The 17553-nt window shown below is 40.8% G+C and overlaps 1 protein-coding gene across 1 annotated transcript in view; it reads left to right on the top strand.

Annotated features, from left to right (window-relative positions):
- Positions 1–17553, top strand: part of DMGDH (dimethylglycine dehydrogenase) — a 162224-nt gene that overhangs the window by 64027 nt on the left and 80644 nt on the right. Inside the window, exons 8-11 of the mRNA XM_030193235.1 lie at positions 10474–10643; positions 12234–12387; positions 14665–14830; positions 15664–15794. Of these exons, the coding sequence (XP_030049095.1) occupies positions 10474–10643; positions 12234–12387; positions 14665–14830; positions 15664–15794 (621 nt within the window). The remainder of the gene's footprint in view (positions 1–10473; positions 10644–12233; positions 12388–14664; positions 14831–15663; positions 15795–17553) is intronic.

Raw genomic sequence — 17553 nt, forward strand, 5'->3', positions numbered from 1 at the left:
AAAATCGGCCCGTAAATTCCTCAATCTGAACTTCCCCAGCTGCAAAGGATTAAATACTACTACTTTTGCGTATAAAAGCACAGAGATGTGGAACGCACTACCCATGGCCCTGAAAACTACGGACAATCTAACCGGCTTTCGCAAAGCTTTGAAGACACATCTCTTCAACAAAGCCTACTAAATACATCCTAATAAACCATTCTCAAATTACTCAGGTGCATCAAAACACCTTTCACAATACCTTACCTAGCACCTTACATCTAAACCATACACCTTCAACCGATTATTGAATGTATCTAAGATAATGTAATGACTGCATCATTACAACACTCTGTAAGCCACATTGAGCCTGCAAAAAGGTGGGATAATGTGGGGTACAAATGCAATAAATAAATAATAATAACTGAACACAATATTCCAGGTGTGGTCGCACCATGGAGCGATATAATGGCATTATAACATCCTCATGTTTGTTTTCCATCCCTTTTCTAATAATACTCAACATTCTGTTCGCCTTCTTAGCCGCCGCAGCACATTGAGCTGAAGATTTCAACGTTCTATCCACAATGACACCTATATCCCTTTCTTGGTCCATAACTCCTAAAGCGGAACCTTGCATAACATAGCTGTAATTCGGGTTCCTCCTTCCCACATGCATCACTTTGCACTTGTCAACGTTGAACTTCACCTGCCATTTGGAAGCCCAGTCCCCCAGTCTCATGAGGTCTTCTTGTAATAATTCACACTCCTCCTGCGATGAGACGACCCTGGATAACTTTGTGTCATCTGCAAATTTAATTACCTCACTAGTTACTCCCATCTCAAGGTTATTTATAAATATGTTAAAAAGCAGCGGTCCCAGCACAGACCCCAAGGGACCCCACTAACTACCCTTCTCCATCGAGAATAATGACCATTCAACCCTACTCTCTGCTTCCTATCTTTTAACCAGCTCTTAACCCATAATAATACACTGCCTCCGATCCCATGACTCTCCAGTTTCCTTTGGAGTCTTTCATGAGGCACTTTGTCAAACGCCTTCTGAAAATCTAGATACACAACATCCATCAGCTCTCCTTTGTCCACATGTTTGTTCACCCCCTCGAAAAAATGCAGTAGATTTGTGAGGCAAGACTTCCCTTCACTAAATCCGTGCTGACTTTGTCTCAGTAGCCCATGCTTTTGTATGTGCTCTGTAATTTTATTCTTAATAATAGCCTTCACCATTTTTCACGGCACCGACGTCAGACTCACTGGTCTATAATTTCCCGGATCTCCTCTGGAACCCTTTTTAAAAATCGGCCATTACATTGGCCACCCTCCAATCTTCCTGTACCACACCTGTTTTTAGGGATAAATTGCATATTACTACCAGTAGCTCCACAAGTTCATTTTTCAGCTCTATTAATACTCTGGGAGGAATACCATCCGGTCCCGGTGATTTACTACTTTTCAGTTTGCAGAACTGCCCCATTATATCCTCCAAATTTACAGAGAAATCATTTAGTCTTTCTGACTCGTCTGCTTCAAATACCTTTTCCGGCACCGGTATCCCTCCCAAATCCTCCTCGGTGAAGACCGAAGCAAAGAATTCATTCAATTTCTCTGCTATGGCTTTGTCTTCCCTGATCGCCCCTTTGACACCACAGTTGTCCAGCCCCTACCGATTCTTTAGCCGGCTTCCTGCTTTTAATATACCTAAAAAAAATTTTTGCTATGTGTTTTTGCTTCTAATGCTAATTTTTTTTTCAAAGTTCTTCTTAGCCCTCCTTATCTCCTTTTTGCATTTGGCTTGACATTCCTTATGTTTTATCTTATTGTCTTCAGTTGGTTCCCTTCTCCATTTTCTGAAGGATTGTTTTTTGGCTCTAATAGCTTCTTTTACCTTACCATTTAGCCACGCCGGCTGACGTTTGGTCTTTTTTCCTCTTTTTCTAATACGCGGAATATATTTGTCCTGTACTTCTAGGATGGTGTTTTTGAACAGCATCCACGCCTGATTCAAGTTTTTTACCCTTTCAGCTGCTCCCTTCAGTCCTTTTTTCACCGTTCTTCTCATTTTATTGTAATCTCCTTTTCTAAAGTTAAACGCTAGTGTATTTGATTTCCTGAGTTCACTTACTTCGTAGCCAATATCAAAACTGATCATATTATGATCACTGTTATCAAGTGGCCCTCGCACCATTACCCCCTGCACCAGATCATGAGCTCCACTAATGATTAAGTCTAGTATTTTTCCTTCTCTTGTCAGTTCCTGAACCAGCTGTTCCATGAAGCCGTACTTGATTTCATCAAGAAATTTCACCTCCCTTGCGTGTACCGATGTTTTATTAACCCAGTCTATATCCGGATAATTGAAGTCACCCATTAATATTACATTGCTCTTTTTATTCACTTCCCTAATTTCCCTTGTCATTGCTGCGTCCGTCTGCTCATCTTGGCCAGGCGGATGGTAGTACACTCCTATCACCGTCCTTTTCCCCTTTTCACATGGAATTTCAATACACAGGGATTCCAATAGGGGTTTTGTCTCCTGCAATATTTGCAGCCTATGGTAAATTTAAAACGAATCGGAGAAAATTTTTCTTCACCCAACGTGTAATTAGACTCTGGAATTCATTGCCGGAGAACGTGGTACGGGCGGTTAGCTTGACGGAGTTTAAAAAGGGGTTAGATAGATTCCTAAAGGACAAGTCCATAGACCGCTATTAAATGGACTGGAAAAATTCCTCATTTTTAGGTATAACTAGTCTGGAATGTTTTTACGTTTGGGGAGCGTGCCAGGTGCCCTTGACCTGGATTGGCCACTGTCGGTGACAGGATGCTGGGCTAGATGGACCTTTGGTCTTTCCCAGTATGGCACTACTTATGTACTTATGTACTTATGTACTTATCCGAGTCTAGGTTCTCATTTACATACAGTGCTACCCCTCCTCCAATCCTATCCACCCTATCGCTATGATATAATTTGTAGCCCTGTATGACTGTGTCCCATTGGTTATCTTCCTTCCACCAGGTCTCAGAGATGCCTATAATATCCAGTTTTTCATTGTGTGCAATGTACTCCAGCTCTCCCATCTTATGCCTCAGGCTCCTGGCATTTGCATATAGACATTTCAATGTATGCTTGTTGTTCCGTTTTTAATGCGTTTAATACATGGCATTATTAATATGTTGTCTTCTGTCTGATCATTATTCATTTTATTTAAGGCTATCTGATCCTCTATGATTTCTTTGTCATCCTAAGCCACATTGAGCCTGCAAATAGGTGGGAAAATGTGGGGTACAAATGCAACAAATAAAATATTGATTGTAGGAGGTCAGAATTGATTGTAAAATTGCTCCATCACATATCTAAGTCCCCCCCTCTCTTTTCTATAAATGTGATCCTAATTTTAGCTCTGCTTGCTAGACAGCATGTGGCTTGTATGGTATCCACAGGTTTGAGAGAGAGAGAGAGAGAGAGAGTTTGTTGATATGTCTCGTATCATAGGAATTAGATTGAATCCCACACTGGAATTTACTTACTGAATTGGTAAAGTGATGTGAGAATCTTAGTAAGTGCTAAAAAGTTAATCACACAAATGTTTCTTGCAGCCAGATTCATTATTGCTATATTCTGGAAGTTAGTGCCTAGGAGCAGGGGAGTAGCCTAATGGTTAGTGTAGTGGGCTGAGAACATGGGGAACTGGGTTCAACTCCCCCTGTGGCTCCTTGTGACCCTGGGCAAGTCACTTAGAGGGTCTTTTACAAAACCGCGCTAACATTTTTAGCTCATGGTAAAAATCAGCTGGCGATAAATGCTGAGGCTCCCATAGGAATATAATGCGTGTCTCAGCGTTTACCACCAGCTGATTTTTACTGTGAGCTAAAAACGTTAGCATGACTTTGATCACAGAAAGGCAGCATATCAAATAATAGGTACTGCCATAGTCAATTGCGGAAAGTAGCATGCACTGAAAAATTGTGTATTCACTTAGGTCTGGATGCTGTCTGCTTCATTGAGGGGTCCTTTTACTAAGCTGCACTGAAAAATGGCCTGTGTAGTGTAGACGCGTGTTTTGGGTGTATGCAGAATTATTTTTCAGCACACCTACAAAAAACGCCTTTTTTGGCCGAAAACGGACATGTGGCAAAATGAAAATTGCCGCCTGTCCATTTTGGGTCTCAGACCTTACCGCCAGCCATTGACCTAGTGGTAAAGAATTTGGGCGGTAATGACCTACATGCGTCAAATGCCACTTGGCATTTTTCAGACACGCGTATCGGACGCGCGCCAAAAATGAAATTACCGCAAGAGCCATGCAGTAGTCAGGCGGGAAATCTAATTTGGCATGTGTTGGGCGTGTGTAGATGCTTACGCTGCTTAGTAAAAGGGTCCCCTTAATGTGGGGAAAATAGCTAAAGCACCAGTCTGTAATGACATTTTAGTGTCACAACTCTTGTAAAGCCAGTGTTCTCTCAAGACCTTTGCCTTGCTGACACACAATCTGTTCACTGCGAACATGAGTGCTGCTTGATTTCAGTTTTCACAGTTATTTAATGTCTGCTTACTTAAGAAATAAAGAATTATAACAAAGAAACGGCTTCCATAGGAATGATTTAGAAGTGCACAGCTGCAGTGGCACTGACCAGAAGTTATTTCTGCTGCATGTGACTGTAAAAGCGGATACTTGAGTCAGAAGGCTTCTGAGATACATAAAAGACTGGTAGATATTTTGATTAATTGCTCTTGAAGGTATGTCTGTAGGCAGAGTGAATGTTGTAGTGGAGTCTCAGTGGTGTTTGCTTTTCCTGAGTGCCCCAAATAACAGCTTTTCAGCACTTTCCTCAAGTCTAGCTAGTGTGTACACCATGGAATATTCTGGGTCAAAAAAAAAAAGAAAACCCAGCCCTGTGATCTTCCTCTGGATGAAAATATATCCTCCTGCTAAGTTTAGTTTCATTTACTCATACAGCATAAAGAACAAACAAACTTTCGTAAATACATATCTAGACTGCCCATTACTAAGTATCCTCTGTGAGTGTCCCATATTCTCTTTGAATTCCATTACTGTTTTTTTGCCCCTACCTACAATCTCCCCTTGGGAGGCTGTTCTATTAATCTTTCATCCTTTCTGTGAAGAAATGTTTCCTTAAGTTAAGTTCCTTAGCTTATGCCTTTCCAGTCTCATGTCATGGTTCCTTGTTGTGGAATTTCCTTTCCTTCTAGCCTGTACTGCTGCTGAGGAATGCATTTCTCTATTTTATTTATTAAAAATACTTGATAAGAATATGACCACAGCAGTTTACATACATTAAAAAAATAACACACAACAGAAAAGTACACAAAATAAGCAGTTAAAAGTGTGGAGGGGGGGGGGAGAGGGTAATAGGGCTGAGAAGAAAAGCAAGGAAATTATAAAACAGGGATAATAGACAAGGGAAATATGGGAAAAAGATAAAATGAGGACTATATAATAATGAGTGGAGTGGAAAGAGTAGACATGAAGCATCTGTTTACTGATTCCAAAAATACTAGGACTAGGGGGCATTCAATGAAGCTACAAAGTAGTAAATTTAAAATGAATCAGAGAAAAGTTTTCTTCACTCAACATGTAATTAAACTGGTTAGCTTAGTGAGGTTTAAAAAAGGTTTGGCCAGCTTCCTAAAAGAAAAGTCCATAGACCATTATTAAAATGGACTTGGGGAAAATCCACTGCTTATTTCTGGGATAAACACAACAGCGCTGTAATGTAGTAGAGGTCAAGTCACTTAATCACTAATAGGATGTATCGCGGGAAAGTCTCATACAGTCACTACAGGCAACACACTTGTGTGTAAATCTTATGCCTATTCTCAATGACACATTTAATCATAGACGACCCCCTACCATCCAAATCGATTTTTATAAATATTGTTTTCTTTTAATTGCTGGTGAATAAATACCCATACATCTTATTGTACTGTGATTAAAAGGGACAATCCTGCAAAAGCAAACACACATGGTTGGGATATTGCCAGGTATTTGTGACCTGGATTGGCCACTGTTGGAAACAGGATGCTGGGCTTGATGGACCTTTGGTCTGTTCCAGTATGGCAATATTTATGTACTTATGAACTTATGATGCTCACTATGCCGAGACTAGTGATTGAAAAGTAAAGAAATGGAAGTAAACTCAGTAATGAAATGCTGGAAAGCAAAGGCAAGGACATTATCATAGAGGGATAAAGAGCTAGAGTAACAGGAGGGTTAAGAGAAGATGATGCTCCGTGCACTGAAAGCTGTGAACCTAAGATTAGGAGGTGGAGGTGCATATGAGTACTGCTCCACCTTACCTGTCTTCTTGTCCCTTCAGCTCCCTGAAAGGCAGTAGTGAGTGTAGGGAGGTATCCCCAGAGTTTGTTAAAGATGCTGAAGGTAGTGAAGGGGAAGCCTCACAAGATTATTGAGGAGGTTTATGCAGCAAAAGCTGATGCTCTGCACATTGAGAAGGAAAGAGAGCAGGCCACGGAGGCCCTGGAGATTGTGCATGAGGACAAAGATACAGACAGCTTAATGGAGTAGGATGCAGGTGTTGGTGCTGTGCTTCAGGAGGCAAAGGCGAAGATTCTGCAAACCATTCTTGGTAAATTTGATGGAAGGTTTGAGAGCCTTGTTGCCAGGGATGCTGACTCTAAGCAAAGAACAAGTGCCTTAGAGGACCAGATGGAGACAAAAAGCTCATCATTGCAGGCCTTGCAGGATGAAGTTAAAATGCTGAAAGATCAGTTGGAGAAGCAGGAACACCATCATCTGTGGTCGAACCTCTGCATATATGGTGTTCCTAAAGAGTGGATGCAAGGAAATATGTGCAAGGTCTGGAGAGTGTTTCCTGGTTCATCAGCCTCTTCTGACTATGAGGTGGAGTATGCAAACAGGGAGGTCCACATGCAGCCTAACTCCTTGGCCCCACCATGTGCTTTCATTTTGAAGCTTTGTGTAGGTTGCAGCTGTCCAGGTGCAAGTCAGGTGTGGACTATAATAGCATAAAAAATTGATGTTTCCTGGGCTTGGCACTTTAAACAGGAGCACAAAGGACAGAAATGCTCAGGTGAAAAGTAGTGCTACAATCTATGGGCTTTCAAGCTGGGGTGTGGTATCTTGCTAAACTGATGATTGTGAAAAATGGCATTAACAATTTTATTAACCAATCAAAGGAGAGGTAATTGGTAGTGCAGCAAAGCAGCACAAGAAGAAAGCGTAATGGGCCTCAAGAATCGGTATGACAAAATGAACTTTATTGAAAGACCCGACGGCCTGTGTTTCAGCAGTATGAACATAAGAACGCAAGAGTAGCCATACTGGGTCAGACCAATGGTCCATCTAACACAGTATCCTGTTTCCAAACAGTGGCCAATCCAGGTCACAAGTACCTGGCAGAAACCCAATTATTAGCAACATTCCATGCTACCAGGCCTGGGGCAAGCAGCTACCTCCCCATGTCTATCTCAAAAGCAAACTATAGACTTTTCCTCTAGGAACTTGTCCAAACCTTTTTTAAACCCAGATACACTAACCGCTGTTACCACATTCTCTGGCAAAGAGTTCCAGAGCTTAACTATTCGTTGAGGGAAAAAATATTTCCTCCTATTTGTTTTAAAAGTATTTCCATGTAATTTCCTTGAATGTCCCCTAGTCTTTTGGAATGAGTAAAACAGAGATTTACTTCTACTTGTTTTTACACCACTCAGGATTTTGTAGACCTCAATCATTTCTCCCCTCATCTGTCTCTTTTCCAAGCTGAAGAGCCTAAACCTCTTTAGCTTTTCCTCATATGAGAGGAGTTCCATCCCCTTTATCATTTTGGTCACTGTTCTTTGAACCTTTTCTAATTCCACTATATCTTTTCAGAGATACAGCGACCAGAACTGAATGCAATACAGAGGCATTATAGTATTTTTGTTCGTATTCACCATCCCTTTCCTAATAATTCCTAGCATTCAGTTTGCTTTTTTGGCTGTCTCCGCACACTGAGTAGAAGATTTCAGCGTATTACCTACAATGACACCTAGAACTTCTTCTTGAGTGCTGACCCCCATGGTGGACCCTAGCATTAGGTAATATGATTCGGATTATTCTTTCCAATGTGCATCAACTTGCATTTGTCCACATTAAATTTCATCTGCCATTTGGTTGCCCTATTTCCTAAGGTCGTCCTGCAATATTTCACAGTCCGCACGTGTTTTAACAACCTTGAATAATTTTGTATCATCTGCAGATTTAATCACCTCACTCGTCATTTCCATTTCCATATAATTTATAAGTATGTTAAATAGCACCGGTCCCAGTACCGATCCCTTCGGCACTCCACTGTTCACCCTCCTCCATTGAGAGTAATGACCATTTAACTGTACCCTCTGTTTTCTGTCCAATAACCAATTCCTAATCCACACCAGAACCTTGCCTCCTATCCCATGACTCTTTAATTTTCTCAGGAGTCTTTCATATGGAACTTTATCAAAAGCTTTCTGAAAATCTAGATACATTACATCCACCGGCTCACCTTTATCCACATGTTCATTCATGCCTTCAAAGAAATGAAGCAAATTGGCGAATCAAGACTTCCCTTGGCTGAACCCATGCTGACTCTAGCCCATTAAACCATGTTGGTCTACGTGTTCTGTAATTTTATTCTTTATAATAGTTTCCACTATTTCGCCTGGTGCTGACGTGAGGCTTACCAGTCTGTAATTTCCCGGATCACCCCTACAACCCTTTTAAAAAATTGGTGTCACATTTGCTTTCTTAAGGGGTCAGTTATGTTAATTGTTCCAACATATGTGGTCCAATGGTATTTAATCCTTTATATGTTTGCATTTTAAATGGAAGACTCTGCAGCCATATATAAACTGTAGTGAAACATGGCTCTGAGAACAGTGTGTGATAAACATAAACAGCCCTCTTGGTAGCGAAATGCTCAGCGTGATGCTATTTGCAGATGATACTATGGTGGTTACGTGTAGGCTGCTTTTATCCATAGTAACATAGTAAATGACGGCAGAAAAAGACCTGCATGGTCCATCCAGTCTGCCCAACAAGATAAACTCATATGTGCTACTTTTTTTGTATACCCTACTTTGATTTGTACCTGTCCTCTTCAGGGCACAGACCGTATAAGTCTGCCCAGCACTATCCCCGCCTCCCGCCACCGGCTCTGCCACCCAATCTCGGCTAAGCTCCTTAGGATCCATTCCTTCTGAACAGGATTCCTTTATGTTTATCCCACGCGTGTTTGAATTCTGTTACCGTTTTCATTTCCACCACCTCCCGCGGGAGGGCATTCCAAGCATCCACTACTCTCTCCGTGAAAAAATACTTCCTGACATTTTTCTTGAGTCTGCCTCCCTTCAATCTCATTTCATGTCCTCTCGTTCTACCGCCTTCGCACCTCCGGGAAAGGTTCGTTTGCGGATTAATACTTTTCAAATATTTGAACGTCTGTATCATATCACCCCTGCTTCTCCTTTCTTCCAGAGTATACATGTTCAAGTCATCAAGTCTCTCCTCATACGTCTTGTAATGCAAATCCCTTACCATTCTCGTAGCTTTTCTTTGCACCGCTTCAATTCTTTTTACATCCTTCACAAGGTACGGTCTCCAAAACTGAACACAATACTCTAGGTGGGGCCTCACCAACAACTTATACAGGGGCATCAACACCTCCTTTCTTCTGCTGGTCACACCTCTCTCTATACAGCCTAACAACCTTCTAGCTACAGCCACCGCCCTGGACGTTTTTGCTTTGTTCTGTTATGGCAGAAAAATATCCAAGTCTTAGGAATGCCCAAATTTTGCTCCCAGCACGCTTCCTTGTGATCTGAATGCACTGCTGACGAACTGCATACCAAAACGTTTAAAAAAATGGGTTTCGAAAATAGTGATTTGAACGTTTTGCCAAGCAAACCATCCAAATGCCGATTTGTGCCACTTTTTAAATGTTTTTCTCTTTCGAAAACAAGCCCTATAGTAAATAACAGGAAATAAAGACCAATTTGATGCATCCAGTCTGCCCAGAAAGGTGGCTAGGGTTATACCTGCTGCTCTGTTCATTCCCCCTCCCCTTTTCTTTGTATGTAGGATTGTAACTGCTGCTATGTGTGGGTTTCCCTCTCTATGTCTTTTTTTTTAAGTGTGTGAGTCATTTAAGTGTTACTTTGAGTGGACGTGCTCTATACTTTGATTCCATCCTTATGCCAAGTAGGGATCCTCTGTGTCTATCCCATGCTTTTAAAATTCAGTTACTGTTCTTGTTTCAACTCCGTTCTGTGTATGTTGCCCTTTAAAGCCAAACCCAACAACGGTACAGAATATTTCAAACGTAATGTTGTCAGACTGTGTTTAATTTGGTAGATTCATGGACCAATGTTAGAATTACTTTTGCATTTATGAATAATGAAGGCATTGTGTAAAAAATCCTGTTAACTTGAGTGGATTTTGCTGTGTTTTAAAGATATGGAATAATTCATGCTGGTGGCATTGGAAAGTACCTTAGTGACTGGATCCTTGTTGGGGAGCCCCCATTTGACCTGATAGAACTGGACCCTAATCGGTATGGAAAATGGACCACTGCGCAATACACATCTGCCAAAGCTAGAGAATCCTATGGATTCAACAACATTGGTAAGGAGCTGTTGCATGGGTTCATCTTATTTTTAAATGTGTACACATAATGGATCTCTAGATCACTAATGTTACTTTTAGTAAAAAAAAAAAATCATGAAATTGTTTTTAATTTTTGATTTTGGAAGGTGATGGATTCTGTGAGATTTCCTGACAAAATCCAGCTTTATGTAGCTACCTACTGTGGCTACAGCTGGAATGATTTACAATCATTTAGAGTTTTTCCATAAATAATAAAGTTCTTTCTATAATACCTTTGTACCAAGTGATCTCAAAATCAAAAACGTCAGTACCATGGACACCAGAATGTGGTGTCCCACAAGGATCACCGTTGTCACCAACCTTATTCAACCTAATGATGACACCTCTAGCTAAATCGCTATCCAACCAAGGTCTCAATCCGTATATCTATGCAGATGATGTCACGATATACATCCCGTTTAAGCATGACCTAAAAGAAATTGCAAAAGAAATCCAACATAGCCTCCAAATAATGAATTCATGGGTGGATGCATTTCAACTGAAATTAAACGCAGAAAAGACACAGTGTCTCATCCTATCCTCACAATACAACTCAAACAAAAACAACACTATATACACCCCAGAATACACTCTAACGGTCTCCGATAGCTTGAAAATCCTGGGAGTAACGATTGATCGAAACCTAACACTAGAAGACCAAGCGAAAAATACAACAAAGAAAATGTTCTACGCCATGTGGAAACTTAAAAGAATCAAACCCTACTTCCCAAGAGACACATTCCGCAGCCTAGTACAGTCAATGGTGTTAAGTCACCTAGACTACTGCAACGCGATATACGCGGGTTGTAAAGAACAAGTCATTAAGAAGCTTCAGACAGCCCAAAACACGGCAGCCAGACTTATATTCGGGAAAGCAAAATACGTAAGTGCCAAACCGCTAAGAGAGAAACTACACTGGCTTCCACTAAAGGAACAAATTGCGTTCAAAGTATGCACCATGGTCCATAAAATTATAAATGGAGAAGCTCCAGCCTACATGTCAGACCTCATACACCTACCTGCTAGGAATGCTAAAAGGTCAGCACGTACATTCCTTAACCTCCACTACCCCAACTGCAAAGGATTAAAATATAAGTCCACCTACGCAACCAGCTTCTCCTACATTTGCACACAGCTATGGAACGCGCTCCCGAAGACCATAAAGACATCGCAAGATCTAACCATCTTTCGTAAACTACTGAAAACAGACCTATTCAAAAAAACATACAACAAACAATCGTCCTAACTTCTAAACAACAACAACAACGAAGAATAAGACCGAAACGACATAACCACTGCCCTACACTATTACTCTCACCATAATACCATCACCTGAGCAACTACATAAAGCCGACACTTACACAAGACCACAATGCATTCTTCTACCATGTATGTACGCACTTGATTGCAAAATCATGTGCATATCTAAAGTCCGGAAATGGCATTAGCCATAGCGGCAAATGTAAGCCACATTGAGCCTGCAAATAGGTGGGAAAATGTGGGATACAAAAGCTACAAATAAATAAATAAAATATTGTGTTTTGCATCTGTCTATTTTGCTTCCTCTAGTTGGCTATCCTAAAGAAGAAAGGTTTGCTGGAAGACCTACAGAAAGAATTAGTGGAGTTTATGAAATCCTTAAGTCTCGGTGTTCTATGGGTTTTCATGCAGGATGGGAACAGCCTCATTGGTTCTACAAACCTGGTGATGATACTTCATACAAGTAAGTGTGTGAATATGTGGAGATTTTTTTCCTATTTTCTGGCCTCAGAGCTTTGCCAGACTCCTTTCATTTCCATGCTATCTATAGCCACGCTTTCCATCACCCACAAACATTGATGTGCTTAGTAGCAGAAATAATTGGATTGTTTTCACAAGGTATCTGCTTTCTTAGTATGGCATCCCATTGTTTGATAGATTTTATCTGCTGTAATTCTCTTGGGTCCTAGACTCCTGGCCTTGGTTTGTTGACACTGTGTAACCTTTTGCAGGGAATGTGTAAACTGACAATGGACATTGGTCCTGCAGGAATCTCACTAAAGCTGATAGTTTTAGATAAAACAAAGTATTAAAAGTACATTTAGAATGGAATGCATTTTTTAAGTGGAATTTCAAGGACTAAAATAAATGGCTAATGGTACATTGTGCTGAAACTTATACTGCTTATATACAAAGCCCTTGCTTTTTTACAGCTGCTGTTGGTGGCAAAGATTACAAATTTATCTAGCACATTTTTGAGATTTGTGTTGCTTTTATATCTCATTTGAATAAATGTTTATCACAGAATGCCCTTTTCTACTGAGAATCTTCCAAGTTTGAATATGTTCTTTTCAAAAATATTTTTTAAATCTATGCTGTATGTCTGCTTTGTTCTATCTGTGTTTTATGTCTGTTTTCTTTCTTCCTTTCACCTTTTTTATTTGCCCAACAGTTTTGTCCTGTGTCTTTATTCTTTCAACTCATTTGGAATTGACTTCTGTTGGGCTATAGTGCTGTGTGTATCCATGTGCTACTGAATGGGCCTTTTCTTCTATTAATGAGCACAGCCACTGCAACAAGTCTTTGGATGGGGGCTCCCATTGGAACAGAAGCATGTGGAAGATGCCAGAAACATCCTTTGCCCAGAAATTAAGAATGCTGCCTCTGCAGCAGTCCTGGTAGACTCAGGTAACAGAGTTCTGGCCTGGAACTGAAGCTGCACTGTAGCAAGCAGCATTGCCCTTAAGTCATCAGTTATTTTTAATTGTATAAATCTTTATTGTATGTTTTTTGATTGCATAGACTGGAAGAAGTATAACATTATAACACTAAACACAGAACCAAAAGCCCATGTAGAATGAAAACATAAAAGCTTCCCACCGAACAAACAAACCTCCCCGTGCCCTTTAATCCCCCCTCCTCCGTAACTTAAAACTAACCTTTCTAATTCCCCTCTCCCACCCTTTCCCCCAATAATGTGCTAATTGACAGCACTCTTCAGCTTCTTTGCAATAGGGTTGGTGTCTGATATCAGTCAGCTGTTCCATCCTACTAATAAAATCAAGGCAATCTCTCCAGGTCTGAAGTGCTGGAGCTTCAACTTGTTTCCAGCTGCCAGGAATGGTGCTCCAAGCTGCCATGAGTCCCCATTTAGCCAGTCTGTTTTGGCTCTTACTGAATTTTCAGGGTAATAATCCCAACAAGCAGAATTCAGGCCCTATCTTCAAAGGCACCTCAGCCAGTTTACCAATTTCTCTGCCCACTTGTTGCCAAAGCTCTCCCACATTAACACAGGACCACCAGATGTGCCAGAAAATCCCGTCATGCCCACATTATCTCCAGCACATTCCCGAAGTGTTTGGAAATTTCTTTTGCAGTTCTGAAGGCATTAAATACCATCTATAGAGAATTTTGTAAGTATTTTCCTTTATCACAGAACCAATGACCATACTGGACAATTTACAATCTTTCCTCCCTTCAGCCTTCATGGTGCCTGAAACGCACCTACCTTATTCGACTAAAACATAACCTTGTATTTGTTCTCAACCGGACTTGACGTATGCCTTTACGGTACTGTGTAAGCCACATTGAGCCTGCAAATAGGTGGGAAAATGTGGGGTACAAATGTAATAAATAAATAAATAGACCATTTACCAGCAGTAAGACCCTCCCAGTAATATCTCTTCCCCTAAATCTTTCTCCCAGGCCTCCATAAATTGAAACTTTTTATAATCCTTATCTCTCAGGAATGCATAAAACCATGTTATTGCTCCCTTCATCTGATGGAAAGAGCCCCATAAACTTTCCCATTGCTCTGTCTTCTCTGTCCTGTCAAAGTCCTCTTTTTATGGTTTGTCTTTCTGGCTTATTTCTCCAATTTCTTTTCTCTTCTCACTACTGTCTTGTGCAGGGATAGAGAGAGGAGAAGAGATGCTTCTGGGTGGCCAGAAACAGACACTTTGAAAGACGGGGGTGGAACAGATCAGCTTTAGTAAATATGACATCTGTTATTCTCTTCTAGACCAAGTTTTCGACGAACAAATTGGTTTGAGTCAGTTGGCCGTGAGTATAAACAGGTTATGGAAAAAGTGGGCTTAATTGACCTGACTCCGTTTGGCAAGTTTTCCGTGAAGGGCACAGATTCTGTTAAACTGCTGGATCATCTGTTTGCAAATGTCATTCCTAAGGTAGAGACACAGTACTGTTGTCATTTTATTTAAACATCTGCTGTAGAAAGAATTTATAACCTTGAAGAAATGTTCAAGTCTTAGGTTCCCTGACCTATCTGTGACTTTCTGGAAGTCATGAATACCAGACATTCTTCCCCTCTCCCATCCAATTCTGACAGGAAATTTAAGTTACACAAAAATTGTTTTCTTCTGTTCAGTTGTGGTGGTGGTACTGGGGGGGGGGGGGGAGGGGGGCTCAGAAACACAATAACATTTATGAATTCTGTCCAGATCTTATTACTCTCAGGCTGATACCAATACAGCCTGCAACCCCATTGTGCCATTGGCCTCCCCTGACAGTTGTAAATGTGGTTTATTTTTGCACTATACATAAGAACAGTTTTGGGGCCTGTGACAGCTGTTTTTTTCAGTCCTCTTGTATGAAGAATCTCTAAGTAATGGATCATGTTGGGCAACAGTTGAAAAAACTGTCAATGTAACTGCTTTAAGACTAGCATGTCGATCGACCCATGTATTTATTTCACTTTATATGTTACACATCTTATAGCACTTTGGGCAGTATATTGTGCTGTAAAGTATAAAAATTACACCTAATGTAATAATAACAAAACCATATAGAAAAAAGTAAATATTTGCATGTATCTGTCTTGGTTTGAAACAAAGGTCAGAATCTAAATAAGATTTAATTGACTGCTCATTGGGAACAAATGCAGAGTTTACTGTTTGAATTCCTTCTTTAGTTTATTTCTTAGAATTTATATCTCAAAAATATAAGATGAGTTAATTTGTTTCAGAAGTTTAAATCTGATTCTTGTACATTCATTATGCAGGTGGGCTTTACAAATATAAGTCATATGCTAACACCGAAAGGTCATGTATATGCTGAGCTTACAGTCTCTCACCTGGCCCCTGGAGAGTTTTTGCTGGTTACTGGTTCTGGGTCAGAGCTCCATGATCTGAGGTTCGTATCGATTACAATATGTATAAAATAAATACAGCAAGATGCTAAAAATGGCCCCAATATACAGGAACAACCTCATTGAATTACCCTCTCATAATGCTTCTAAATCATCTAGAGAATATCTTATCCTACATTTCCCAAATTGTAAGAAAGTAACCTACAAAGCAATCTATACTGCTAACTTTTCATATCAAGGCACTAAAATTTGGAACTCCTTACCTATAACCATCAAATGCACCGATGATTATTTGTTATTCTGAAGTCTATGGAAAACTCATTTCTTCTGTCTAGCCTTTAAGAAAATAAGCACCCTTCTTATATAAACTCATGGCATTAATTTTTACCTCATCCCACCTTCCACTACTGCAGTCTATCCCAGCTAATCCTAATCCTTACTTTTTTTTCCTCCATATTTCAATTATCTTGCTTAAATCACTATTATTTAGTATTTAATTACATCTGCTCCTAACTCAAGTTCTACTGGTCTAACATTATATGATGTATTTTACTTTCTGTTAATATACAGTGGTGGAAATAAGTATTTGATCCCTTGCTGATTTTGTAAGTTTGCCCACTGACAAAGACATGAGCAGCCCATAATTGAAGGGTAGGTTATTGGTAACAGTGAGAGATAGCACATCACAAATTAAATCCGGAAAATCACATTGTGGAAAGTATATGAATTTATTTGCATTCTGCAGAGGGAAATAAGTATTTAATCCCTCTGGCAAACAAGACCTAATACTTGGTGGCAAAACCCTTGTTGGCAAGCACAGCGGTCAGACGTCTTCTGTAGTTGATGATGAGGTTTGCACACATGTCAGGAGGAATTTTGGTCCACTCCTCTTTGCAGATCATCTCTAAATCATTAAGAGTTCTGGGCTGTCGCTTGGCAACTCGCAGCTTCAGCTCCCTCCATAAGTTTTCAATGGGATTAAGGTCTGGTGACTGGCTAGGCCACTCCATGACCCTAATGTGCTTCTTCCTGAGCCACTCCTTTGTTGCCTTGGCTGTATGTTTTGGGTCATTGTCGTGCTGGAAGACCCAGCCACGACCCATTTTTAAGGCCCTGGCGGAGGGAAGGAGGTTGTCACTCAGAATTGTACGGTACATGGCCCCATCCATTCTCCCATTGATGCGGTGAAGTAGTCCTGTGCCCTTAGCAGAGAAACACCCCCAAAACATAACATTTCCACCTCCATGCTTGACAGTGGGGACGGTGTTCTTTGGGTCATAGGCAGCATTTCTCTTCCTCCAAACACGGCGAGTTGAGTTCATGCCAAAGAGCTCAATTTTTGTCTCATCTGACCACAGCACCTTCTCCCAATCACTCTCGGCATCATCCAGGTGTTCACTGGCAAACTTCAGACGGGCCGTCACATGTGCCTTCCGGAGCAGGGGGACCTTGCGGGCACTGCAGGATTGCAATCCGTTATGTCGTAATGTGTTACCAATGGTTTTCGTGGTGACAGTGGTCCCAGCTGCCTTGAGATCATTGACAAGTTCCCCCCTTGTAGTTGTAGGCTGATTTCTAACCTTCCTCATGATCAAGGATACCCCACGAGGTGAGATTTTGCGTGGAGCCCCAGATCTTTGTCGATTGACAGTCATTTTGTACTTCTTCCATTTTCTTACTATGGCACCAACAGTTGTCTCCTTCTCGCCTAGCGTCTTACTGATGGTTTTGTAGCCCATTCCAGCCTTGTGCAGGTGTATGATCTTGTCCCTGACATCCTTAGACAGCTCCTTGCTCTTGGCC

This window comes from Microcaecilia unicolor, chromosome 2 (genome assembly GCF_901765095.1).
Source record: "Microcaecilia unicolor chromosome 2, aMicUni1.1, whole genome shotgun sequence".
Classification (NCBI taxonomy): Eukaryota; Metazoa; Chordata; class Amphibia; order Gymnophiona; family Siphonopidae; genus Microcaecilia; species Microcaecilia unicolor.